Here is a 27238-nt window from a genome sequence, read left to right as displayed (position 1 = left end):
ATTCTAAATAGACAGCAGGGAGCAGTTTGGATGCAAGAACATTGTAAATCTGGTTTATTCATTGTTGGTTTCTCTACAGTTGTAACAAGAATGTTTTTCCTACATTCCAACTCAGTATTTTAAAGAATTGATTTCCTCTTGCACAATTGAAAAACCTTTACTCCAAATCACTGTTGTAGAAGTTCAAATCTCACAGCTCACCACTTTTTTTTTTTTTTTAAACTGTAAACAGTGTTTGAGTACATTGAGGTCTGAACTTCTATCCCTCAACCAAACCTCTACAATTCTACAAAAGCACCGAGCTTGGCTATGACCTTAGCCTGTGAAGACGCTCTTTGACCTGAAGCACGCCGCCTTTGCAGTCGTTAGCCACATGTCTGCAGCTGGGTTGAAAGAGGAAGAGCGGGTGATGCATTAGGAGGAAGGGGGGAGCTTTTTTTATGAGCACACTTCAGTATTTACGCCTTTCATCCGAGCCTGTGGTGAAGGCCTTCAGCTCAGCCAAGCACTTCAGCACCATAAATCTTTATAAATCCTTCCTTCTTTCTCCATTTTTCTCTATATTCCTCTCCGACCCTCTCCTTCTCTCCTCTCAGTCAGTCTAGTTGGTCTGGACCAGGCTTCTCTCTTGTGTGACCCCTCTCTCTCTCTGGGCCACTGAACGGAGGCCAGGCCAGCATTGCAGCAGCCCGTGGATCTTGTATTATTTTTATGAGCTTAGCAGTCGTCCAGGGACTAATATTTATCCCTGCGCTGATAGAGCAATGCATAACAGGGGCTGGTCTGTTAACTTAATCTGGTCTGTTAGTAATACTATAACAAAAAGGCAGATCAGGAGGAATCGTACGTTTTTTTACATAAAGCTGAAGTGGCTAAAGTGCCTAATATTATATGGGTTGTGGGCATTGTGCCAATAAACGCCCATCAACATTGGAGATTTAAAGGATTACACATATTCGCTTTCTTGCCAAGAGTTAGATGAGAAGATCGATACCACTCTCATGTCTGTATGGTTACTAAGAAGCTTGAGTCAGTAGACAATTGGCCTAGCTTAGCATGGATACTGGAAGCAGGGGGAAACGGCTTGCTCTGTAAAACCGCAACTTGACGACATATAACGATGAGCTTTAGACGTGCTTGTAAGCTGTCTTTTTTTTACCTTTAGATAGAGCCAGGCAGGCTGTTTCCCTCTGCTTTCAGTCTTTAAACTAAGCTAAGCTAACTGCCTCCTGGCTCCAACTTCATATTTAACAGCAGGATACAAGAGTGCTATTGACCTTCTCATCTAACTCTTGTGAAGAAAGGGACTTAGCTCTAATGTTTCCCCTAATGTCAAACTATTCTTTTAAAGTAACATAACTTCAGTCTTATGTCATTGAATGGTGTTTATTATGATGTTTCCTCTTGTGGGTTAAGTTGAATTAATTATCAAATGTAAATAAACCGCAACGTAAAACACAAAACAGACCACATTTTAACTTGGTGGAATGCTTTCGTGATCCAAAAAGAAATGTTCTGTTATTAGGAAGGTAACACATGTTGTTTTCACAGAGACTGGTTTAATGTGCCAACATTTTTCAACAGTGGTTTTACCCCCTGCTACTGTATTCCGTATGTGCACCGTAATTTACCAACATGGTATGAGTTTCTGTTTTAAAGGGCCAATTAATGAAACCTCAGGGCCATTGCTGGCATACAGAATTAAGCGGTAGAGGCAGATAAGTTTTCGCTGGCATCACATTAACCCTCTAACATCCTGTTGGGATGCAAACAAGAATCTCAATTGCTGTTTGCTTGGTTACACACATGGACCTTTCAAAAGGGTCATGTGAATCTCAGGGGTGGAAGGGAAGCAAGGATTTCTGCTGTCATCCATATGTAAAATTGTTGTTTTCTAATATGGATGTTATATTTTTTGTACTACATTTGAACATGTTATTTCCAAAATAGCATGACAACACAAACTATTTTGATAATTTAATGGTTTAAAAATTGTTTTAAACTGTTTACGCTCTTACATGCCATGTAAATAATGTGCAACATGTCTCTGAGACATTGTGCTGCCTTATTTACATGATTGCACTAATTAATCAATTGCCCCCATTCCTTTTTCCTTACAGTACACTAACTATGAATATGGTGAGCTCTATGACTACACTGAAGGAGAGTTAACCACTGACGCTCCCCCAACTGAAAAAGCCAAGACTGAGGTAACACTAATACAGTTATCATGGCTGTTGTCATGAATAACATATATTTAGGCACTTCATCTCTTGTCTCTTGTCCATCACTTGTCACTCATTTTCAATCTTGAATTCTCTCTCCGTTACCCTCTTTCTCCTTTTTTCTTCCTCCACTTCCTGCTTTATTAGCATGTCTTGGTGTCCACCAAGTTTTATTTAATAATTTAACTGTTTTCACCTTACTTGTAGCTAAATATATACTACATATTTCAAACATATCATGACTATTTTAACCCCAAATATAAAGAGGATATGGCTATGACCTTAGCCTCTGAACCTCATCATGGTCTTGGTGCTACGGAAGGATGTGTATACAAAATAGATGTGCATTAACAAAAGCTCTTGAATGTCTGATTTCAGACAAATGTGGGTGGAGACTACTACACAGGTGAGTATGACTACACCACAGGGGACGGAAGTCAGCCTGAAACTCCCACTGAGACTGCGGGACAAGGCCAGGTAACTTTTTAAATATGTGCATTTTTCACAAAGATCAAGACTCAGTGATTTTCTTCATTTTTGTCATCACGAGGAGATCAAAGATTTAAAGATTATATCTGGTCACTCACTCACACGTAATGAAATATCCAAACTGTAACATGATACACTTTTTATTACGGTGGAAAATTCTTTGTTTATCACTGACTTTTAACATCCACCCCTCCAATTAACATCCAGATTCCTATTTATGCGATTTCTGGTTTAAAATGAAATTTCAGTAAAATTGCTCGGGCATTACAAACAACAAAACAATTTTTATGATCGTCTTTGGAGGTTGAAACCCAACAAGGCCTCACTACGAACAAACCGCTCACTCTACTCCTTGATTTCCATGAGAAACCGCCTCCATCAAACAGAGTCTAAAAACCGGAGCAGGAAAACTTTGTCATTTAATGAACCGTAACCAATGGAAAATCAGACAGACGCATCCCCTACGTTTCTGCCATATCCTGAATTTGGCAGATCCTTTCTTAATTTGTGCTAAACCATCACATAAAACACAACATAATGAGGAACATTTGGGGGTAAAACTAAAACAATACGGCTGTATGCTCCGCCAGCCGAATTTCTGGCAATTGCATTGTGATGCACCTTGAGGTGGACAACGCAGCTTCAGTCAGCTTGAGACATTACAGTCATTAAAAATGACAGGCCAGGGGGATAACCACGGAAACTAAACATATGCGGTCCCATGTTGGATCACATGTCTGATTACTGAGGACTGTGACGAACTGGACAACTTTTAGACAATGTTATAAAATCATATTGCCCGTAGACCTAACACAATATACAAAATACTATTGGTGGATGCTTTTAATAAAAGCGTCTTGCAGTATTGTGTTGTCAGTGGATGACAGAAGCCCTCACCCTTGTTCCTCTTCCATTTTGCACTGGGTGTCTCTTTTTATTACTTCTAGAAGGTACTGTATTCAATGCTGGTTCAGCATGTTGCTCAAAGTATTACCAACTCTTTAAGTCTCACCTAGATTTAGCCATGGATTGCGGTTTGTTAGATACCCACTTGTGGAATTTACTTTTTGGTAATGATATACAATAAATGTACCGTGTAATAAATAAGATCAGAGATTATTTTGCAAGTGATTTAACAGTAGGCGACAAATGGCGAAAGGGACTGGTGACCTACAGGTTGAGGGTTTAAGCCCTGTGTATGTAAACCCTAAAAAGAGTACCCGATTCATTGACTGTTTAGAACATGGAAGCACTCACTTTAAACTGACAAAAGAAGGCAAAAGAATGCTTACAAACGGGCATTTGCATGAGAGGCCTGTTTTCTCTTTACTCTCCCTCAAGACATTGTCAATATTTGGTGTCTAATGATGCATTTGAGTGTAACACTGATTGACATCTTTCAACAAGCTGAGCAAAGTTTGATGTACAAAGCTTGTGAAATTGTTCCTGTACAATCATGTTTCCTCAGTGCCTCAGATTCTGTGCAAACACCAGATTTTTAAACATATAAACGTCTGGCTAGTAGTTCTTTTTTTCTTCTTCTTCTGAAACAGTACTGATTTGTACCAATTCAGCTCTGATTTTCACTTCATTGGATCCTTAATAGTTCTTGAAAGTTTGTGTACACATTTGCATTTGACCTTTTCTCTAAGGTTGATGTATTTAAGATAATGCTGTTTAAATTACCCCACCAGTCCGTCATACTGTAATTTTCCAGCATGAATATGTTGAACAGTATACACCATATTCTTTTTCCATATTGTACCATATTTTACTGTTTACTTTTTCAAAACATCAATGTGTCAGTAGTTTGGGACTTTCCTACTGCTTTGCAGAGAAACTATTCCTAATATAACATATGATTATAGATGTTAATAACAGTGGCTTCTGACAAAACATATGTGGAGTTTCACATATGTTGAGTTTTGGATGCTGTCCCAAATTAGATACATGGATGTGTGCACAACTAAGTTGAAAATTCTTAATAGAGTTTCACTTAGTTGGCATCCAATAATTTCAGTGTATTTAAGTGCTAAATACTAATGCCTTGACTTGCGAATCATGTTATAAAAAAACATGTGAATCATTGAAGCTGTTCACATGGTTTCATTTCACTAACCAAACCTCCATGTTCCCTCTCATTTTAACAATCCCTGCCCCGTCTTTGCGATGCCTGGATTCATCCCAGAGCTATGAAGGAGAAATAGTGGATGATTACATCACCGGTGTGGAACAGGTCGGGGTGGACCCCACCGTTGCTGTGGAAACTGCTGCCCCAGTGGACACCGCAGAGAAGGTGGATCCTGCCACTGACGTGTATGAGTTTAAGGAATACGACCTGAAGGAATATGACAACAAAGAGTTTGTAGAGAAGCCATACGAATATGGTGATTATGGGGACTATGGCCCCACTGACGCCAAGCCTACATCTGCAACATATGACGAAGAGTTTGGTCCTGGTGTTCCTGCGGAGACCGACATCAGAGAGAGCAGTGTAAGTGCTGGAGTGGTTAGTGGTGTTGGTGGGGGGGGGGGGGGGGGGGGGGGGGGTATGGAGGTGGTGGTCAGGAATGTGGAAAGATGGAGAAGATGGTGGTGGCATTCGTTTGATGGGTTGTTTGCGGTGCCCTTTCTGTTTGTTGTTTGTAATGGCATCTGGTTATAGCTTGGAGTGTTCTGCATGCACAGACACGCCCTCCATGACCTCTTGGCCTCAGTGACCTCTGCTGTTTATCAAAGACATGCTCCTCCTTGGTTATCCCACCATTGGTCTGTTTGGATTACCTGATGACAAACTTAAGTCTTTGCAAATGTTTTCTTCATGAACTCCATCTAGATCAATTATCTGCTGAGCCAGTGTCTATCATGGCTAGCTTCCAGCCCCCTTCCTTGCCTCAGGATCGAGATTCTCAGAGGCAGGAAGTGACACAGTCCCTGTCTGGATGTTGGCTTGAGATCTGTCTGCCTTGGGTTAATCTCAACGGCTCTATTAGTGCTCTCCACTCTACAATCTCAGGACACCGCAACCCTACTCCATGACTTTCTCAAAAAGAGTTTCCTCCTCAGGCTCAACTGTACAATCTAGTGGTTTTTGGACAGACTGCTGTAGGTGGTTTGTGAATTCTTGTCATGTCCAGTCATTGTATGGATAGTGTCAGGTAACGACCTCTGCATTTGTGCACAGTTGGGGTCTGTTTTGCAGTTCCTGGCTTTAAGGAAGCTTAATAAATAGGAGTCAGACAAAACTCTAAATTATAGCTTCTTGCAAAGTGATTCTTGGGGTTTATTTTTCCAGCAGGCGGGGAAAAAAACTGCTATACGCCTTGAGAACTACCTAAATCCTTTAAAGCATGCAGAACACTAGTCAGCATTTTTCTGAGCTTTTCTTAGCAGTTTTGTTGGTGTTTGAAGTAACCTCTATAAAAGAGAAGACACCCGACAGGGCATCTGCTGCTCACCGGTCTCAGTTTTTCCATTTTTGGCTTTCAGACTATTGCTGCTCTGCCTCTACATATAAATGTCTGGCATGTTGCTGTGTAAAAAGCTCACCTGGTCTGTCTTATGTCTGTAGGTGGGTGGAGGTCAGAGTTACCTGGGGGAAAAAGGAGAGAAGGGAGAACCTGCCGTCATTGAGCCAGTAAGTGAAGTATTACACTGCTGTGTTCAAATTCTGAGAATAAACCTCACTGTTGAAGAAGAAATGTCAACTTTGTCCAAGCTGCTTTTGTGTTTGCTAACATTCAAATGAAAGTCACATTCAAGATAAATGTATTAGAAAGAAAATATACAAGAATGGGTTCACACTTCAAGATATTACCCTCAATTTTGCCTGCTATAACCATAAGACGTTAGCTAGTTGATAGATAGCTTGAAATGAAAAAAACACTACATCTATGTATCTGTCTAGCTATCTAGTCTAGCTAGTTGCTAAATAACTAGCAAGCGACCTCCTTCGTCAAATTAATGCTTCATTAATCCTGCAATTTACCTAGAGCTAATTTGATAGGCCTGGCCTATATGAACATTAGTACTCTGCTAGCTAGCTAGCTGTTTAGCTGTCTGGGCTAGCTAGCCAGAATTCTGTCTTTCTGTCTGCTACCTGATGGGTCTGTTATTTTAGCCCACAAAATGTTCAGATAAGTGGCATATTTCAAAACTAGTGTTGACTGGCTTTCTTTTCAGCTGAGACTTTCCAACAGTTCCACACAATGATTTATAAGTCTATAAAAGTCCTACATCAGATTCTCTGCATATTTTCCGGGGAATATGTTTTCTCTTATCTGTTCTCTTGAATAAATAAAAGAACATCATATCTGATGTTACATGTATGTGTATGTTTATTTCACTAAAGCAGTTACAACCAACAGGTATAGACTAAACAGCTGCTGCCTACACAAAATGCCACTGTACATAAGTTCTTAAGATAGCCATCCTATACAATTTACCACTACAGGCTAAACATGGGCTGAAATAGCAGCTGCAGTTAACGTCTCTCCTCCCACACCATCTGTACCACCACAGGCTCTCATCCAAATCAAACCCACACACACACACACACACACACACACACACACACACACACACACACACACTCACATCATAGAATAGAACATCAGATAGCTGAAGCATTGTTAACACCTTGAGCTCGTAGCTATAGGTAAACTCCTCAACCTCAAACCTAAGGCACCCACTGGCTCTCATTGTCCCCCCATTCTCCATTGCCTGTGGATTTACAGGCTGCCCTATAATGCTACTGTATCCACTTTTTCCTTTTTCAGGGGATGCTTGTAGAAGGACCCCAAGGAGCCCCCGGCCAAGCAGTGAGTATCACGTTCTCCCACACTCCTGTCTGCCTTCCACAGATGGTGAACAGCTAAAGAGGGAAAAAATGTCTTTATGGAAAGAGCATCAGCCCTGATCGCCAGTCAAGCTTGAGTTTGGAGAGACAGTCAAAATGTGTATTTGTGCGTGAATGTGTGTACATCTGTGTCTGTGTCTCTGTGTGTGTGTGAGTGCAAGAGAGAGAAAGAAGGGGGGTTGGGGGCTATTTTATTTTGAGGCTTATTTCTTTTTGAACCCATGTCTTTGCTTCTGTCTTTGTTGGCCTATACATGTGAAATACTGGATAGACTGACTGTGGTGGGAATGCTGGTTAGCAGCAGTTTGGGATATAATATGCTAAGTGTGTGTGTGTGTGTGTGTGATTTCAGGGTCTTCCTGGTACCCCAGGATTGCAGGGTCCCCCAGGTCCCGCAGGAGACCACGGTGAGAGGGTGAGTAAAGTCTGGCCTCATCTCACAGATGACTACAGATGTTTCTGAGAAGCTCTGTTACCCATTCTCCACTCTTCGCGAACATTAAAACTAGTTTCATTTTGCTAAAAGATGAATAAAGCATATTTGCACCAATGAATTTAGATCTTAGATATGTTGTATATCAACCAAAACACATATTTTTTCAGGCTATAATTGATACAAAATGTACTGAAATACTAACTTTAACCATTCATCTTACTTGTGTAATTGTGGGAGTCAGCATATATATATATATATATATATATATATATATATATATATATATATATATATATATATATGGGTGAGTAAAGTCTGGCCTCACCTCACATATATATAAACGCCCCTGCATGTGTGTTCTTCTTTATTGGAAAGCTGTGAAGTACAGTCTCAATGCCATGGAATGAATAATACAATTGGACGCAGCATGCTGCTGCAGCAGTAGGGGGGGATTAGCAAGGAGTGGTGCAGGGAAATGAGATGCCCATAAACTGTCAATACACCAACAAAGGAAAGTTCTGAGAAACGGCTGTCTGGGTATGCTACAGGAGAAGTTCAAGGAGTTTGCTATAAAATATGTAGACGCCTAAACTTTTTCAAACCCTGTTTCCCAGCACCGTAGGATTCCACTCATCTATGTGATTGATTGGATGACACAGAATAAGTGCCTATCCCCTCCAGAAGGCTGGATCTCACCTTGTTTTTCCCAAATGTGGTGATTGCCCTGCAACCCTCTTTCATCACCCTTTTAGCACATCTACATACTCTGTCTCTGGAGGTTAACCCTTTAATTGCCAAGAAGAAAATACCCTAACAGGCCTCCTCCAGTATGACCAGCAGAAGTCGCCTGTACAAAAGGCTTATTGTTCCACGGGGTCAAAGTGATCAGAAAATATTTTGTTGGTCCAAACGTCTCTCCCCCTCCCTTCATTTCCTCCCATGAGAAAGAGTCTTGCTGAGGATTGACAGGGGGATTAAAAGTGACTCGTTCCCGTAGTCTTGTGGTTTTCCGTTGCGCGGTATCCGCCTGGAGTCTACGTCTGATCGGCTCATTTCTCTCATAATCACCGTCTCCCTCCTTTCCACTCAAACAACACTTTCCCAGCCATGTAGAACCGTCATTAACACTAGATGTCGCTATGCTAACTATAACAGCAAATGGATGGAGAGTATTTACCACCTCTGGGAGAAAAGGCAGATGGGAACACATGGCATCAATTTGAGCCAGCAGTCTGAGATTGCTGCACACGACAAGACTGCTAAATAGACTCTGGGTTGTCTGGAAACACCGGGTACTACTTAGTCTTGATCTTTTTAGATACGTTTTTGTCTTTATTAAATCAAAATCTCAGTCTATCACAGTTTAACTGTCCATTCGCATTATTCAGTATGAGCAACTATTATGCAATTGTTTAGCTTTTTATTGTTTTTTTAGCCACACGAGTGAAGAATGTCCGTCGGTTTGTCAGTAAACAACAACTTTTGGATAGATTGGCGTGAAATTTGGTACAGACTTTCAGGTCTGCAGAGGATGAAGACTTTGGTGACCCCCTGACTTTTCATCTGGCGCCAAAGGTGCTTTTCCACCTGTCTAAAATTTTTGTTCATGACAAGATTGTCCTAAGCCCCTCCATTTTTCATCAATCGAGCAATTGTGTTTTCTGGAATCTAATGTGCATTATAGCCTCACAAGACCATGGCTGTGGATTTCTAGTCTCATTATAAAGTCGGTGCTCTCCTGCAGGCAACATCCCTAGGCCAGCTTAATGAAAATTCATTCTCTGTCTTTGCTCATGATTGAATCCCCTGTTTTATTCTTCTCAGTAGGATTAGTCATTTATCTCTTTGGAATAAGCAACAGCAATGTAGCGAAGCACCTTCCCATTGTTGTAGATAAAGAAGGGGTTTGCTGTGAACAGATTAGTAGTTCAGGCTCTGCACTGTTACTGTTGTTTGTTAGTATTGTTATCAGTGCTCTCTTCTTTTCAATTTGCAGAGCACCTCCGGGGGATTATATAGCAGAGAAATAATCACGTTATCACATGGGAAAATATATGACTTGCTTATTAACCACGTCTAATTAATTGTTTCTAGCAATGTTACGCACTGTTGTACACGCCAACAAAACAATAGCTGATTTGAATTCAATGCTTTTAGGATGTGTTTGTTAACTTTAATAATACTATGTAAGTCCTTTCGAATGGCATTATTCTATTTAATGGTGATTTTATATACTTTGGTTTTACTGACCTCAGCTCCCATTGCATTACACATTCACACTGAGACATGACAACTCTCTCTCCCTCCTCTGACTCTCCAGGGTCCTCCAGGGCGTCCTGGTCTCCCTGGTTCAGACGGTGTCCCTGGGCCTCCAGGTACCATTCTGATGCTTCCAGTAAGTCCTGCCGCTTTCCACATGCCCACTGGGCTGTCTGTCGTATTTCCCTCACATACTGTACGCCCTTCATCTCAGGCACTAGCCTGTGAACTCGCCTCATTTAGTACGTTTACCTCATAGCATAACCAGTAGGCCAGGGGATCGCAACCTTATTTTCTTTGGGTTACAAATCACTTACCTTGTAAATGTCAGCCAGTGCAATGGAGTGGAACCAGTGACTGAGGCTTTGAAAGGCTTGGTGACACATATTTGTGTGTGTGTCTGTGCTTGAATGCCAGCATATGTATGTGTGAATGTGTGTGTGTGTGTGTGTGGCCTGGTGACAGCTTTACAGGTTTAACAAAAGAAGATTTGAACACACTCACCAGGGGAGACCATTAGATGTCTCTCTCTATAAAAAGAGACAAGTCAATTTGTTTTTAATTGTGTTTCTTTTCTGTTTTGTGGTTGACAGTTCCGTGCGGGTGGTGAGGCGCACAAGGGACCTGTGGTTTCAGCCCAGGAGGCTCAGGCTCAGGCCATCCTATCTCAGGCTAGGGTAAGTATCAGTGGTAGATATGACCCTAGTTCATCTTTCTCAGTTTAGAGGGAGCTTTACTGTGATTTTCTATGTCTCTGTGTACCTAAAACGTTTGTAAAAGAAACATTTGAAACGACCCAGAAAGTGTAGTTAATAACAAAAAGGAGGAATCACTATTCACAAGTCCCACTCATCCTATAAATTGTCTAAATTTGAAAATATAGACCTGTGTTGGGTTAGGTAGTATATAAAGCCTGACCAGATGTTCACACTCACTCAGGGGTCCTGATAACCATAGCACTGTTGAAAAACAGCTTGAATTATGTGGCTGTAAGCAAGGTGTGATCTATCGTAGAACATATGGAGATCATTAAGTGTCGCACAAACACTGAATATTCACACATTCACAACACTCTATGGAGCTGGAGGGTTGTCAAAACCGGTGAACTGGTGTTTAGTAATGTCTTGAAAGCACTTGTCACCTTTCTATATTTGTCTTGTATGCCAGAGGTTTGCCCCGAGGCAGGAAAAAGAAAAAACATGGCAGGAGTTGTAAGTTCTTCAGAATGTAAAGGGAATTCATGGGACAAATTGTTGAACTTGTCGAATTCTTTTTGACCTATTTGCACTCTGGAAATGTTACCTCACACCTGTGATTAACAGCCACAATGCAAGTATAGCTAATAGGATTGTGATTCAGCCGTAAGTGCAGCATAGGGCGTGATTTCCTTTGAATTAGAAAATGTGCTCGTTCAGTAATCAGACTGCAAATAAATCCCAGGCAGCTTTTTTGGCAGTACAAGACTGTGGTCAACCATGGAACAAAGATCAGAGTGGTAAACCCCGAGTAAGAACCAAGTAAAGTTTGCACATTGTAAGGTTCCATGCTGTACGCAGGCTAAATGGGGGGATTTTTATTATGTTAGTTGAATGAGTGTTTTGTCAATTTCAATATCACAAATTCCTACTGTATTACAGGGACTACATGTAGCATTTTAACATCCATACCACATTCATTTTGCAAGATCAGAATAATCCCATAAACAAACAAGAATTTGCACGTGATGCACATCTTCGTTTTGAGATTAAAAAATAAAAGTATTAAAAGTATCTCTTCTCCAGAAGTAATTCCTTGTGACAGAGGAGAAAATATTGTTTTTTGATACATTTCAGTCGGTGGACAGGTATAAATTCAAGAGTGTCCACATTGTTAGCTGACCGGTGGTTTATTGGATGTTTCTGTCTGATCCACAGCTGGCTATGAGAGGTCCTCCAGGGCCAGCGGGCATGACAGGAAGATCTGGTCCTGTGGTGAGCAGCTTTTGAAAACCTTCTACACGCAAACACATGCACGCCACTGATCTACTTATTATCCATTTGCTTCACAGTTGATGAAAAACACATTAGGTGATAAGCGCTTCTTCCTGTGAAGGATTCACCTCCAGGCATTTATCATTTCCTAATACACACCCATAACCCTCACACACACCACCCTCCTCCCCTTCTGTCTGTGAGCAGATTGGATTTTTTTTCATCAACATATGATATCCAGTTTGAATGACTGATAAAAAAAACAAATACAAAAACCGTTTACAGGATTTATTTGCATATGGCAAATTATTTGTGACAGTTACAGGATCATCTCTTGTACATTCTCGAAAGCTGAAGCCTTCCTCTTGTTTTGGGAGTGTCTTCCACACGACCAGTGCCTTCATGCCTTTCTCAAACAACACATGAATGTTACACCAATCCTGTATTCTTGGATACCGGAGGGATTTTGTACACATGGAAAGATGCTCCAGGAGGTCTTTTTCTGTTGTATATTCACAATCCAAGTTTGAAATCATACATTATGTGTTTGGATTTGCATTAGGTTCTTGTCCAACCTAGATTAAACTGGTTTCCTAGCCAAATGATGGGATGACAAACTATTTGGCTTCAGTGCAGACGCATTCATTCATTAAATCTTTGTGTCTGTGTGTATATTTTTTATTAGGGAGGTCCTGGTTCTCCTGGACTTAAAGGTGACAGTGGCGATTCTGGACCACAGGTGAGAGGAGTGTCTTTTTTAACATAAGTAACCTATTTTCATTTTCTTGAACTCCTTGAACCATAATTTTTCACTTTTATACATCAGCATAACATAACATAAGTAATGTTTTAGTCTTCAGTGGTTAATGTTTTATTTATTCAAACATTCATATGTTTTCCCCGTAGGGTCCCAGAGGTCTTCAGGGTCCAACTGGTATACCAGGGAAATCAGGAAAGAGGGTAAGAGTTCTTTCCAGTCAGTAGGTTTTTATACGTTTGATTCATCTCCTCCAGAGCAACACTGTGTTGCAACAGAAGATTATGTTTAAATCCCCAAATTTCTAATATTTCACACCAACAAGAGTACAAGGGCGAATGCTAGAGTGCCCAAAGAGAAGAGCCTGTCTAGCTTCAACCATGGCCTTATTTCAAATAAGTCAGCTGCACCCAATAATCGTCTCTGTGTGTTGTGTAAATTCTTTAAGTCATGTTTATTCAACTATAAACTAGTTAGAGAAATGATAGCATCTTCCCTTTGTGTACTCTCTAAAATCCCTCCAAGATAATCGAACATTTTTCTAAAGTGATTTCCATGTAGCCTGACATGATATTTGCGTGTCCTCCAGGGTCGTAATGGAGCTGATGGCGCCCGAGGAATGCCGGGAGAGGCAGGGTCCAAGGTAAAGTATACACCAGGTTATCCAATAATCCAGTGAGAGTCTGTGGGATGCATTTGAAAAGTTGCTCTGCCAAAGTGATAGAGCTAACCATTTGTTACTGTGCTGTTTCAGGGTGACAGAGGTTTTGACGGCCTCCCTGGTCTTCCTGGAGAAAAAGGGCACAGAGTAAGTATGAAGGGAGAAAAGTTGGGGTTTGGTGAATGAACAAAGTCGGAGAACAAACATCATGAAAGACTTTTATCTCTTCTAAAATAAGATCCTACAGTCTCTTATTTCTAGACCCAAATCCTCATTGATCACAGTCATTGCCGCTCTGCACCCTGTTCTTACAGCAGCATCAGAGCTGATTGGTATTTCAAAGGCCACCTCCCATCCATCTCATGTACACTCCAGTGTTGACAGATATGAATTCTGAAACAGTGGAACTCATTAGGGCGTATGACCCACTTATGAGAGGTGGGACCGACTCCAGAACCACTTGGGCTGCATTTAACCAGTCCTGGAGGCCAATCAGGAGTGCTGGTGTTTGTGGAATTTGGCCTGCATAGAGAGTCGAAAGAGAGAGGACAGAGATCACAGAGGTGGTATTTCTAGATGGGCTGTCATGCCTTATCCTATAGTGAGTAATTACAGGGCCACCAGAGGTAGGCCAGTCCTTATAGAGCACTATAAATAGTGGAAAACCATATAGGTCCATGCCAATTGTGGTGACCATACTTGCTGTAGATTAAAGGCAGTTTTTGCTGCTCCCTTTTCAACATCGCTTCTCTATGTTTTCTGAATTTTTGACCCATATATTTTTGAAAAAGTAAAAATTAAGAGCCTTTTTTGTCTCTTAACTGCAGGGATCAAGCTCTTGTTGACTCCCTTGTGACCTGCCCCTCCCGCTCTTTGCTGATATTCTTTGTCTGTGATCTTTTCTCTCCAGGGGGAACACGGTCCTACAGGTTCTCCAGGACCTCCAGGAGAGGATGGCCCAAGAGTAAGTAGTGCACCAGTCACCATAAAACTTACCCTTGTTCTCAAAAAGTCTTAAAAATGACTCTGTATTCCTTAAAAACGCGCTCTTTCTCTTTCTATCCAAAGGGTGAAGACGGCCAGGTTGGACAGAGGGGTGTAGCTGGAGAGAGTGTAAGTGTTTTTATAATTGTCCGATGCCACAGTTGGACAGGATTGTTAAACTGCATCTTATTTAATCAGGGAAAAGATAAGAATATGATAAATAAATGACCTTCATGTTTCTCATTTCCTGTGCTACTACAGGCCTCACCCCCTCATTCCTTCCTCCACATTCATTTTGGCAATTATTTCAACACACAGCCCTCCTCTCTTCTTGTGACTGCAATGGCATTCCTGTCTGCAAGGACCATTGCGTTTGTAATCTCGACCTTGCCAAGACAGCATGCTTCTGAATAATAAATCAGAAAATAGAACTGGGAAATGTGTTGTTCTGTCATTTACCCAGGAGAAACTGCCATATTTTGCCTAGTTCAGTTCAAATGGACCGAAGAGTTGAATGAGAAATGGTTGATCCCCGTCATACCCAAAACAACATTGTCCTTTTAAAGACATAGTTGCACAGCATTTCATCACACACCCTGTTAATAAGATGAAAGAGTACCATAAGTGCAATGATTTTAAGTATATAACTTAAGATGTTGAGATAGGAAGCAACTTTCATGCTCACTCCCTGAAATTAACCTGCAATTACAACATATGGCCACAAGGGGCCAGTATTTAACTCACTTAAGTCAAACCTTTTTTAAGGATTTTCAGTGCACCTAATGTTCAGTATATTATGCCAGTTGCCTATTTCTAAATGCGACGCATAATATCAGACTATATGTTTAGGTATTATTTTACATTATTTTCTTTAACTTTTGTTTGTCTTGATATACAGGGTCCTCGAGGTTTGCTTGGCCCCAGAGGGTCTGCAGGTCCTGGAGGACAGCGTGTAAGTACACCTCCCATATGTCTTAATTATCCATATGATCATAATTGGTGTTCTAGCTTTCTAGACTTTCATTGTCAAATTCTGATCTCTGTAGGGTCTTCCTGGACTTGATGGGCAAGCTGGTCCTAAAGGAAACATGGTGAGAAACTTTTATGTTTTGCTCATTTTTAATATTTAGCTAGGGAAAGTATAAAATCAGATTGTCAGAAAGGGGTTTTCCTGCGCACATATGTCAAGTAATCAGTACGTTATTTGGCCTGCCTGAGGCCGATTGCAGGTCAGTGACCTTTACCCCTGTGTAACACGACGAAAATGGAGGTCATAGGTCATTTGCTGATTAGAGATGGTAGATGGAAGAGAGGAGTGTCTTATCATAGTTGTCAGGCATTTTCCATGAACTACAAAGCCTCCTATTTGGCAATGATGAAGAGGCCTTAAGCTTTAGTAAGGGATGAAACGGAAAAGCCTGTCTGTGCGTGGTCCCATCACGCATTCACCTTCCTGGTGGGTCTCAGTGGGACGTCTGAATGAGAGTAACAGATCATTGGTCAAGACAGCTGGACGTGCCCACACATTTGTCTGTGGTGACTGAGTCACTGAGCCAAAGACATAAGCAGCTGTTAAAAAGACACAAAACAATAGGAATATGGTGTGCTTCTCATTCATTTGTCCAAAGTTAGATTTGATCTCGGCATTTTCCAAACATCAAAGCAGAACACTTGAAAGTATCGACAGTAGTAGAGCTTCCCAAAGGGTTTATAAACCCTGATACTCACTCAGCCTCTAACATGTGGATGTTTTTAAAAAAACAAATGTTTTAACTGACTACATTTGGACCTTTGCGTTTTGCTCTTAAGGCCCTGCTAACAATCACAGTCAGGCAACCTAAACTTCTCTGAATCAAGCATTTGTCTTTGGTGTTTGTTGTAACAGCTGGAGCCGACTGCTTCACAAGGGTCTTGTCTGTTTTTGTATATGTTTGGTTTGTGACACACTAAATCTCAGCAGAAATACCAAACAGCCCCCCATTCCAGTCAGTATTGTTAGCCTTAATCCATACCCAGATGGCTCTGTTGCCCCAGAGCATGTATTTAGAGAAAGCTGTATTTCATAGCCAAACTTCGACTCTGACCAGCTACCAGATTTTAGGACTGGCTTTGATAAGGCCAGAAAACAGACAGCTCTGCTTCATGAGCCCCACCATTTGCAATTTTGGTACACAGTCTTGTCATGGATTGGATAAAGCCAATTCAACCAATCTATCCATGCAATGTCACCCAAACTTTTCACTAACCCAGTATCACAGTTTTGATGGGGAAAATGTACATTTTCCCATAAAAAAGAGAATTCTTAACATCAAGTACATTGGTTCAAAAGATGCTAGGATTCTTTATGGTTTGCTCCTCATTGCTCTTGTATATAAATTCATCTAAATTATCTGAATGATCAATATTTATTTTTCAATAGCTATGCAGATTAAAAGCTTATAAGTAAGTAAATAAATATATTAATATTTATTGCATCCGTACTTTTTCTTTGTTATGTACAGGGTCCACAAGGAGAGCCAGGGCCTCCTGGGCAACAGGGTATGCCTGGTCCACATGTAAGTTTCTTTCCCCTCCTCTCTTTCTCTCTGTTTCTATCTATTTTTCCTAACCCTGTCTGATCACTTGGTCTCTCCTTCCTCTCTTGCTCTCTGCCTCGGTCTGTCCTTTTCATGCTCCATCCTTGTTTCCATGTAACATTGTGCAACGGGGGGGGACTATGAACTCAGATGATCACTCGCACTCCTGTTTTCTTAATCAAACGTTCGCAGACATGTTTTCCTTCCTTTTTCTTCTTTCTCTCCATCCTTTATTTCATAAGTCGCAGACGCTCTATGGGGCAGTCTAAGTTTTTACAAGTGTTCGCTAACACTGTTTCTCTGCGTCCGCGAAGCAGAAAAACATCCTCTCTGTCCTGCTGAGATGAGACATATTGTACTGATTTGATAGCACTTAACCCGATTACGTTGTCCAGTTGGTGCCACAGTGAAAAATATTCCATTTTGGATTCATCTTTAATACAAAACAGTACACTCAATGTTGAAGCCAGGGCTAAATGACCATTGCCAGGTAAGATTTTCAGTCCTGCTGACGCTCACGGCTTGGATAGGATGGCGTCATTCCCCTGGAAATTATTAGTAGGGACCTGTCATGATGGTATACAGGTTGAATAAATAACTTCTTTTTAGTTATACCTGGCCAGAGGCAGATTGATGCCTTCCAGCGAAGGCATTGGCCCATAGAAAAATAACACAGCCCGCTTATTTTAACTGTTAATGACTTTTTTATTCTTCATGGGGTGAATTCTCAAGAAGTCTGCAAGATGTGTGACTTTAAAATGACTGTAGAAAAGAACGAACCTCCCTTTGCACAGCTGAATGAACAGATCTGAATAATGGGTATGAAGTAGCTAAGCAACAAGTGTAAAAGGAAGATTAATATATTACAAAATAAGCAAATTACCAATACAGCACACACACAAAACAGGTGTTCTTCGTTTTGTGTTAATGTCATGTAAGGCTGGTTAAGGAAAAGGCTGACTGACTGACTAATAACAGACCTATCTACCTACCTTGTCTTTCAGGGTCTCGTTGGTCCTCAAGGTCCGATCGGGCCTCCTGGTGAAAAAGTAAGTAAAGAGGGAACGCCGTCACCCCTCAGTCCTCCCACCACAACTCTGCTGCCCCGATAAGTGAATGTTTCAGTCAAGACCTCTTAAGTGATTCTGCAGACACACTGCTGTCTTAGGCTGTAGGCCTTTACTGGCTTCCACACACTAAAACACACACAGACATGCACTCACACACTCACTATCTACATATTACCATAGACCTACTCCTGCATAAGCACTTACTTTGTCTAACTGGAAGTATTTTGTTTGTGGTTTTGTGGATATTTAATAATATTTCAGGCTGATGAACTTTTGGCAGACTTCATAATACTGTTATAGACTATGAAGGGTGCATTTATCCATCTATCTATCTGTCTATCTATTTATCTATTGTTTTCTCTCTGTAGGGACCTCAAGGGAAACAAGGTTTGGCTGGTCTTGCTGGTGCTGATGGCCCTCCTGTAAGTAACACACCTGTCTCCTTTTTTAATTTTCAATCAGTCAAAATACCAACTAAATCTCTGGGATCTTCTTTTACAGGGTCACCCAGGAAAAGAAGGTCCTGCAGGCGAGAAAGGAGCAGCTGTAAGTATAATGTAGTAGTCGTTGTTATTGGATTTGGATTTCACAGGAAAGTATGTGATTGCAGTTGTTCTCAAAGATTCATCAAACGTGTCACTGCTCAGGGAACAAGGCTGGGTCAGGCAGACTTTGCAAAATTAAATTTAGCATTTGTTTAGCCTACGTAGTGTGCCAGTTGGGTGAGGTTGAATATAACCACCCAATTTAGATAATATCTGTCTAAAGCTGTCCCAGAAATAGAATACACTAAGTTGACCCACTCATTCCTCCCTGTAATTGGCTAATCTTGTGATTTTCTGTGATTGCCTCGTCACCTTGTTGTTCCATATGGTGAACTGCAATGAGCTGGCACCAAAAAGTTGTAAAGAAATCAGACAATCAGATGAGCTAATCAGACAACAATAGACATATGAGAGCAATTATTAAAATCATGCCTTTATTTGTACAAGACAGTTTGGCTGCATGTACGTATATATATCCATTTCTGCAGAGGCAGCTCGAGTTGAGCTTCATATTATGTATTAATCTCAGTTTGGATATCAGTTTACAGTTATCCGTGTTAATTAAAAGATGCACAATACAGGACCAAGAACAGTCAACTTCAAAAAACTCTTCAATACTAGAAATATCAAATAGTTGATTCATTTAAATTTTTAAAAATAGTTAGGGTTAAATTCAAGCAGCTATTGCATAACTTTGTCCAGGGGCTTTTTGAGGGTTCACTGTTGAATAAAAACATCAGGACATCATTGGAAATCAATGAAAGCATCTCTAGTGAAGTTATCTGATACAGCAGAGACACATTACAGTAAAGGTTAACGCATACAAATAGTGACACTTTTTTCTATCTTTTAGGGTCATCTTGGTCCTATGGGATCCATCGGCTACCCTGGGCCTCGTGGTGTGAAAGTAAGCGCTATCTTAGTCATACAGTGCCACCCTGCCATATAAATTTCCATTTTCCCTGGATTTCATCCTGACGTTGTTTCCTTCTCTCTCCAGGGTGCCGAGGGAATTAGAGGCCTTAAAGGTGGCAAAGGAGAAAAGGTAAACACCTCTGCAGTCTCCTCTTCTTCCTCAACATGATTGACAGATGTCATTCCTCTAAAAAAAGGGGCACATCAGAGTTGTAATTCCGTCTCAAATGAGGCTTCCTTGGAATACAGCAAGTGGAAAGCTCTTAGAGGCCCATCAGGCTGGCAGTTAAGTCCTCATGCCACTGAGCTGTAATGGAGTGTGGAACATTAAACGAGAATGAGGCCATTTGTAGGGTGATTGATCTGTTGCCGTTGTTTTCTTGGATTGCTGTGGTTGAATTTCGCCTGTTGCTACCTCACTGCCACTGGATTTTCAGCTTTCTTCTCAATTGTCAGAAAATTGGAAGCTCTTCAGAGATTACCTAAAAACACTGAGCATTTTGTTACAAGCTCCTCTACTTTGATACTTCTGTCTTGCAAGAAAAACCTGTGGGACGAGCATTTTATCAATCCCAGGTTACACATTAGGTTAAATGCTTATCATGTTTTATTGTGTTATGATTTATTATGTTGCATAAGAATATGTCAGAAAATTGGCATCAGTATGTAATATGCAGAGAACACAGCTGTCATGAAACAATGATATCAGTGCCCTGGGAAAAGGCTGAAAACTGCATTCTGAATTTCAACCACCAGATGTCAGTAGTACAACGCAGAGAGAAAGACAGACAGTGAGACGTAACTTCAAAACTGCTTAAGTGAATGCTTAATTTATGTGGCCACTAGGTGTCAGTATTAAACTATCCTAACAAGCCGTTATACCTTTGACTGCCCATAGAACTATAAGACTGCCATGATAAACTTTCCCTCAGTGTTCAGTATTACTCTTTTTTGCCTCTGTGATACTGGATAAAACGCTCAGCTCTCAACAATGATGCCTTTTATCTCTTTCATCTTCAGGGAGAGGATGGATTCCCTGGCTTCAAAGGTGACATGGGTCTCAAGGGTGACAAGGTGATTGATCATCTCTAAAAAGAATATGCTGTTTGCAGTTGCAGAGAGTGACAGGGTAGTAAAGACAATAACACTTACATTTGTTTTCTTTGCATCAAGGGTGAGGTTGGTGTACTAGGACACAGAGGAGAGGACGGCCCCGAGGGCCCCAAGGGCAAGTCAGGACCCAACGGAGAAGCTGGTCCCATAGGATTAGCTGGAGAGAAGGTAAATAATCAATACTTGAGACTGAATTGTAAAACTGGATTTTCATGTGTTTTATCGACATGATGAAGTCCTGATAAACTTGAAGTTAAGATTTTCTCCTCCTCCTCCCACAGCTCCGCAACAGTCCCATTTAATTGGCTTATCTTGCCAACATTTCTCCATGGAGCTTTGATCTTGCCACAGAGTACCTTGCTTCGTGGTTATTTACACTCTAACAAATGAATATTAAAGGTTACAACAAGATGTTCAGATTAAAAGATTAGAATATAAGCGATGACTTTAAAGAGATATAATTCTTTAGCAGAGTTTTGATCGATGGACTGTTTACTTATACAGTAAATAGGCTTGGATCAATCCATTGTGTGGCTAAAATCACATCATAGAAGCACAGTAATGATCTCAGACAGGAGTAATAAGCAACCTTAAATGGGAATTGCGTAAAAATTAAATAAAATAAAAAGACAGAGAGAGACACTGTAATTCAATTCCCCTTTCAATGCTACTTTTGCTATATCAATTACACATTCTACATTTTACTGACATCCTCCTCCTGATTTGCTTAAAATTAGTGCAACAGTACAGTAGAAGTGCAAATTACCAGCACTGGAGTCAGAAGTCTTAGACTAATAATAATGAAATAAAAATAAAAATATATGACTTGACCTTAGTTTAAAGCACACGGGGTAGTTACGTCACGTTCCGTGTACTTCTTAATGACTGAAATGGACCAAAAGTGAATTGACATTTGGGATTAAAGGCAGAAAAGCCTCTGCACAGATGATGTCATGTCCATAAACGTGGTATTAAAAAAATTTCCCACACTAGAAGTAAAATTTTATGGTTATAAGTTTATTGCTTTTTGCAATGCTTCCGTGAACTTTACCGCAGTCTCCAGCGATGTCTCTGGTGACACAATGAGAATTCATCGTCTTTGTTTTGTTTTTCCTTTGCTCCTTTTTTAGGGAAAACTTGGAGTCCCTGGATTGCCTGGGTACCCTGGCAGACAAGGCTCTAAGGTGTGTGTTGAGACTAATAATGTACTCACCTGGTCAATGGAGAGAAATTCTTAGTGTGCAAACCCCCGCTCCAATGGGAGGTCAGAGGTCAGGGCCAGCTGTAGGTGTTGGTCAAACGCAGTTCAGCGTTCAGGAGACATTTGCCAACTAATGTGGAAAAAAAGGATAATCTCTGACTCCACTGCCTTTCACTGTGAAACTGTTATACTTATGTGTGCACGTATTCCTGCCTGCCTGTGCACATAATTCACATGTGCCTGTACATACATATGTGAATGTTTACTATACATGAGTATATATTCTCTCAGTCACTACATAACCCTCTGTCCATGTCTGTCTGATCAACATCCACTCAAATCTAAACCTGCTCTCTTATGGCTTCTCAAAATCTGCTCACTTGCTGTCTAAATCTTACTCACACAAGCACAAACCCAAGTAGACACCCGCTGTACATTTGCAACAACTGTCATAGGAAGCCTAAGTGGCGTGGTCACCTGCTGGAGTCATCAGCTGTCCTTCCTCCTTAAACTCTTCCAGGCATTATCTAACAGTCTTGCATTCCTGTAGCGCTGGCCACTGTGCCACGGCTCCACTATCAAGATGTGCTGCTGCAGCTGGTTCCTCTCTGCTGCTGTCAGCACTGACAGCTTGGCACTGATATGACGGGTCAGACACACCTCCTCTCACAACATCCAGATCGGCAAGTCTCCGGCTCTGTCTGTTAATGTCAGCAGGATCTGAGCTGAGCTGAGCAGGGCGCACAAATTAATAAGAGACCTGGACAAATTACACAAAGTGGGATAGACACACAGGAAAGAAGATACGAGTTACAATTCCAATGTACAGTATTCTTTCCAGTAATTTGCAAGCACTACCTCTTTTAATTACTGGATATTTTACTGTTGAACACAACTTTTCACCAGTGGAATCAGTCCAATAAATATGTAGGAAAGTATGCGGCGATGGCAAAGACACAAAGGATATTCCTTTGTTTGTATATATATAAATCATTTTAAACGAAGGATGCCTACAAAGGTTCCTAGCGGAGCCCAGGATCAGATCTTCTTTTTAGACTCTATATGCTTAAAAAATAAAGACATTTTTGGAGAGACAATAAAGGCATCCTGACTCGGTATAAACAGTGCCATAGTTTCCTCTTTATAGCCTGCATTTGAAGAGTTTTCTTCAAAAACATGAGACATCCAGCATTTAAAAATTGTGACACCCTCTCTCAAAGTCAAAATAAAGTATGAAGCAACCCTTACTAACTTATAATCAAGATGCCTTGATTGGACAAATCTATCATTTTAAAGATACTTTATATTTGACATGAACTTAATATCCCTTTTTGGAAGTGTTTTCCTTGATTCATAAAATTTCAAGTTCTGTTCCCATTGCACAGTATCATCAATGTTATAAAAAGTCACATTGTCCTCATGAGTGGGTTCAGGGTCAAAGTCCTGGCCCGTGTGCAGCCTTTATCCGCCTCGATCAGCCCGTGCATGAATCCCTCCACTGGCTGTGTTTTTGGCTGCTGCACCCCATCACTCTCTGTTAACAGCTTTCCCACACCGTTAATTCTGGATGCCATTTGCAATAGCGTCAGTGGACTGTCTTATCTTCTGTGGCGCAAGTCAGGCTTGTCCAGTAGCAGCTCTCCTTTCAAGTTTACCATAACTGCACCTCTGTGAAAAACAAATTAAGCGGGATAGATTTCCCTTCCTGCTGTCTCCACAATGTTGGGCTGCTTACCTTTTGCAATTCTGCCCACACTGCCTTGTTGTGGTGCCCTTGTTTATACTGTACAGTATTATGCCTCGTATACATATGCATGCGAGCGGTAATGAGCACTATAGATGTGCATTGTATCAGTTTTAGTCTCAAAACACCCAGACATGCACATGACCTTGTAGTGCAGCTGAGGCAAAGAAATATTGAACCTAAATTTGTTGAATATATATATTTGTGCTACCTAATGCGGCATAAAGTGAGCCTGTATTGGTAAGCTGCTTGGTACTCTCCTTTTATTCATCTAACCGTGATTTCCCTCCTGGTATTTGTTTGACTGGCACCGTCGTCACTATCAGAGGGCACAGCCTGCGAAAGTCCAATAACTAAATTGCTGATGGGTATCAAGGGGGATCTGCAGTTTCCCCTTCCTTTGTCTTTATTTGCTCCCACTGCCTTTTTTATCTTCCTATTTTGCTTCCTAACTGTGCTAACAACCTAACAGCACCTCTGTCTGTCTGTGTGTCAGAAAGTCTCTAAGTGGCCAGGAGGAGACAATCCCTTTGGGCTCCTCTTAAGCATTAAAAGGAGCTGGCTAGTATGTCAGTACTTATGTTAGGACTTCACAGTTTCTCTATTAATTAGCTGGGGTCAGTAAAGCACAAAAGGAATGGTGGTATTTTCTCTTCAGCCTCTGTCACATTGTTACTGGTAGACATCTCTTATTTTATACCCTCCAACTCTCTAATGTATTTCCCCTTTCTGTCACTCCTTTCTTTCTCTTTTTTTTTTACTTGTCTTGCAGGGCTCCAATGGCTTCCCTGGATTCTCCGGAGCGAATGGCGAGAAGGGGGCAAGGGTGAGCCAAAAAAATCATTATTCTCTGTCTTATTAAAGGCATGTACACTTGGTCACTGGGGGGCTTCCTGTGTAGAAGATGGATTCAGTGTAGATGGTGTAGAATACTGAAACACAGGATGGTCAGTGTGTCTTGGTGGTTCGTGTCTGACTGAGAAAGGTTGCTAAAATAATTTGTCAGTGCTTTATATCATTTACTGTACTGTGATTGTACACAGTATACGTCAAGTCAAGTACATTTTTTTTATATAGCCCAATACCACAATGACAAATTTGCCTTAAGGGGCTTTATAGCAACAGACAGACAGAAAGATATGTTGTGCGTACAGTTTAGGTATCAACTATGTCAACATTAAAGTTAATGGATGTTAATGAATCTCTAAAATGTCCCTTTGGATGTAGAATGTGTACATCACCGTTTTTATAACCCAACTGTGTACAAACTGCACTACAAAGTATGTAAACACCCAATCATGTGATTGTTGAACTTCTTATTCGAAAAAATGGAGCCTGGCTGCAGAGATTTTCTTCCATTCAGCCACAAGAGCATTAGTGAGGTCGGCCACTGATGTTAGGCGATAACGCCTGTTCATCCCAGAGGTATTGGATGGGCTTGAGGTCAGGGCTCTGTGCAGGACAGTCAAGTTCTCTGACATCAAACTCTGAAAACCATCTCAACAGGAAAGGACTATCCCCAAACGTTTACGACGAAGCTTGAAGCACGCTATTGCCTGAAATATCAGCATTAAGATTTCCCTTGATTATGATTAAGGAGCTGAGCCCAAATCATGTACATACAAAAAATACAAAAAGTGAGAGAACAAGGGTGTCCACATTCTTTTCTTTCGAGGGAGGAGTGGCAACTGTATTCAGCTGTGTAACCGCAGAGTGGTCCAGTTGAAAAGGGTTACAGATGGAGGGTTGTAGAATGGTGGAGAGGGTTATTATTGACCAGACAAGCTCGTCTTTGCTCTCAGACAGACACTGAGAGGGAGACACCCCTGGCCCCGACGTGCTAGAACTGACAGGTAGCTCAAGCTGTCAAGTGCCTGTGGGCAACCACTTACTGCAGCAATTTGATTATTTATTTTTGTCCAGAGGTGCTCAGATGGTTCTGTTTCGTCCCTCACTCAAACCCCCTCAGCAATTATGTCTGTCTGATGTTTGAGTGTATTTGTTATTATATAAATGCTTTACCTTAAACTTCGAAAAAGAGATGAAAAAGTACTTACATTGGCTGATGGTACAAGGAATGATATTGTACTAAATCACAGCTTTTGTTTTTCTTTCTCAGGGAATCGCCGGCAAAGCGGGCCCAAGAGGCCAACGTGGCCCAACGGTAGGCATTTCAATCGTCTGCCAACTCTGCCACGAGCCCTCCACATAAATGATTTATTGTTTTCCAATGAAAACCTCTGCCTTTGTGAAGTTGTGTACGGGATTTACTTTCTTGTCTCTTGAAGAGGATATGCAGTGGGTGGGGAATCATAGATGTGGGCAGAGAAGGCACTAGACATTGATTATTTGCCATTTATACAATTGCTTTCTGTGTTTTTGTTTTCATTGTTTTGTTATGTTCCCTATTATCGAACAAAATACTGGAAATGCTTTTTTTTTTTCCTCTTACCATTTCTGTATTGTTTTATATACTGTGTATATAGGGTCCACGTGGTGGGCGTGGTGCTAGAGGACCAACAGGAAAGCCAGGTGCAAAGGTGAGAGTGAGGGCCATTTTAGAATTCATAATGAAGGGGCCAATGATAATGAATATGTCTGCATGCTTAATATCTATAATATATCTCCATAATATCTATAGAAAAAGTACATTAAAGTGAACGGAACATGAACAAAATCAGTGGTTCAAATGTAACATTTACCTGCTATGTAAAAAAATAAAATAAAATATGGCAATGATGTCACATAGTGTTCAACATATTACACACAGTTTTGGTTCAGTCTGTCTGTTGTAAATCACATATGAAATGCAGGAAATAAAAATAATATATCAGTCATTTAACATAATTCTCAATCGTCTCGATCAAACATATGTAGAAATATAAATGTGAAAGTGCAAACAGGCTTGTTATATACCCTCAGAGTCAGTGCTTTGCATATATTTTATTCACACTTCATATATTGACAGTTTTGACAAAGTTGTCAACGTCTCTCTGCCTTTTCTTTCTCCTCAGGGCACCTCAGGCAATGATGGACCTCCTGGCCCGCCAGGAGAGAGGGTTAGTCTCAGATATATTTTGATCTGTGGCTCTTGAAAGTTTGAAGGTTTTGTGCGCTGAGTTAGTAACAGCAAAAGTACATCAGGTATATTGTGCTTGAATCGTAACTCAACTTTAACAATAAACAATTATAAATGTATGTTCTGTGTACTTTACTCTACATCAAGCTGAAACTGCTGAAATATTCCAAAAATTTCTAATAAAAATGTGGCTAAATATTTTCCCAGCAATCGTAGTAAGAAAGCTGGATTTAAAAGTTGTGTTGTGTTTCTTATCCAATCTTCTCTCTGCTCACTCTTTTCATTTTCTTTTCATTTAAGGGACCTCAAGGACCACAGGGACCCGTCGGTTTCCCCGGACCTAAAGGACCCAATGT

At 40.8% G+C, this 27238-nt stretch overlaps 1 protein-coding gene across 1 annotated transcript in view; it reads left to right on the top strand.

Annotated features, from left to right (window-relative positions):
* Positions 1-27238, top strand: part of LOC139296194 (collagen alpha-1(XI) chain-like) — an 80538-nt gene that overhangs the window by 22870 nt on the left and 30430 nt on the right. The window contains exons 6-36 of the mRNA XM_070918538.1: positions 2121-2210; positions 2604-2702; positions 4903-5208; positions 6286-6351; positions 7493-7534; positions 7925-7987; positions 10329-10403; positions 10861-10944; positions 12181-12237; positions 12923-12976; positions 13144-13197; positions 13584-13637; positions 13749-13802; positions 14566-14619; positions 14724-14768; positions 15538-15591; positions 15686-15730; positions 17141-17194; positions 18220-18264; positions 18654-18707; positions 18787-18831; positions 19684-19737; positions 19831-19875; positions 20766-20819; positions 20919-21026; positions 21989-22042; positions 24576-24629; positions 25923-25967; positions 26290-26343; positions 26818-26862; positions 27183-27236. Of these exons, the coding sequence (XP_070774639.1) occupies positions 2121-2210; positions 2604-2702; positions 4903-5208; positions 6286-6351; positions 7493-7534; positions 7925-7987; positions 10329-10403; positions 10861-10944; positions 12181-12237; positions 12923-12976; positions 13144-13197; positions 13584-13637; positions 13749-13802; positions 14566-14619; positions 14724-14768; positions 15538-15591; positions 15686-15730; positions 17141-17194; positions 18220-18264; positions 18654-18707; positions 18787-18831; positions 19684-19737; positions 19831-19875; positions 20766-20819; positions 20919-21026; positions 21989-22042; positions 24576-24629; positions 25923-25967; positions 26290-26343; positions 26818-26862; positions 27183-27236 (2061 nt within the window). The remainder of the gene's footprint in view (positions 1-2120; positions 2211-2603; positions 2703-4902; positions 5209-6285; positions 6352-7492; positions 7535-7924; positions 7988-10328; positions 10404-10860; positions 10945-12180; positions 12238-12922; positions 12977-13143; positions 13198-13583; positions 13638-13748; positions 13803-14565; positions 14620-14723; positions 14769-15537; positions 15592-15685; positions 15731-17140; positions 17195-18219; positions 18265-18653; positions 18708-18786; positions 18832-19683; positions 19738-19830; positions 19876-20765; positions 20820-20918; positions 21027-21988; positions 22043-24575; positions 24630-25922; positions 25968-26289; positions 26344-26817; positions 26863-27182; positions 27237-27238) is intronic.

The sequence above is a fragment of the Enoplosus armatus genome, chromosome 14, assembly GCF_043641665.1.
Source record: "Enoplosus armatus isolate fEnoArm2 chromosome 14, fEnoArm2.hap1, whole genome shotgun sequence".
In the NCBI taxonomy this organism is placed as follows: Eukaryota; Metazoa; Chordata; class Actinopteri; order Centrarchiformes; family Enoplosidae; genus Enoplosus; species Enoplosus armatus.
Note: the sequence above shows the minus strand (reverse complement) of the source record. Positions and strands in the feature narration are given on the sequence as shown.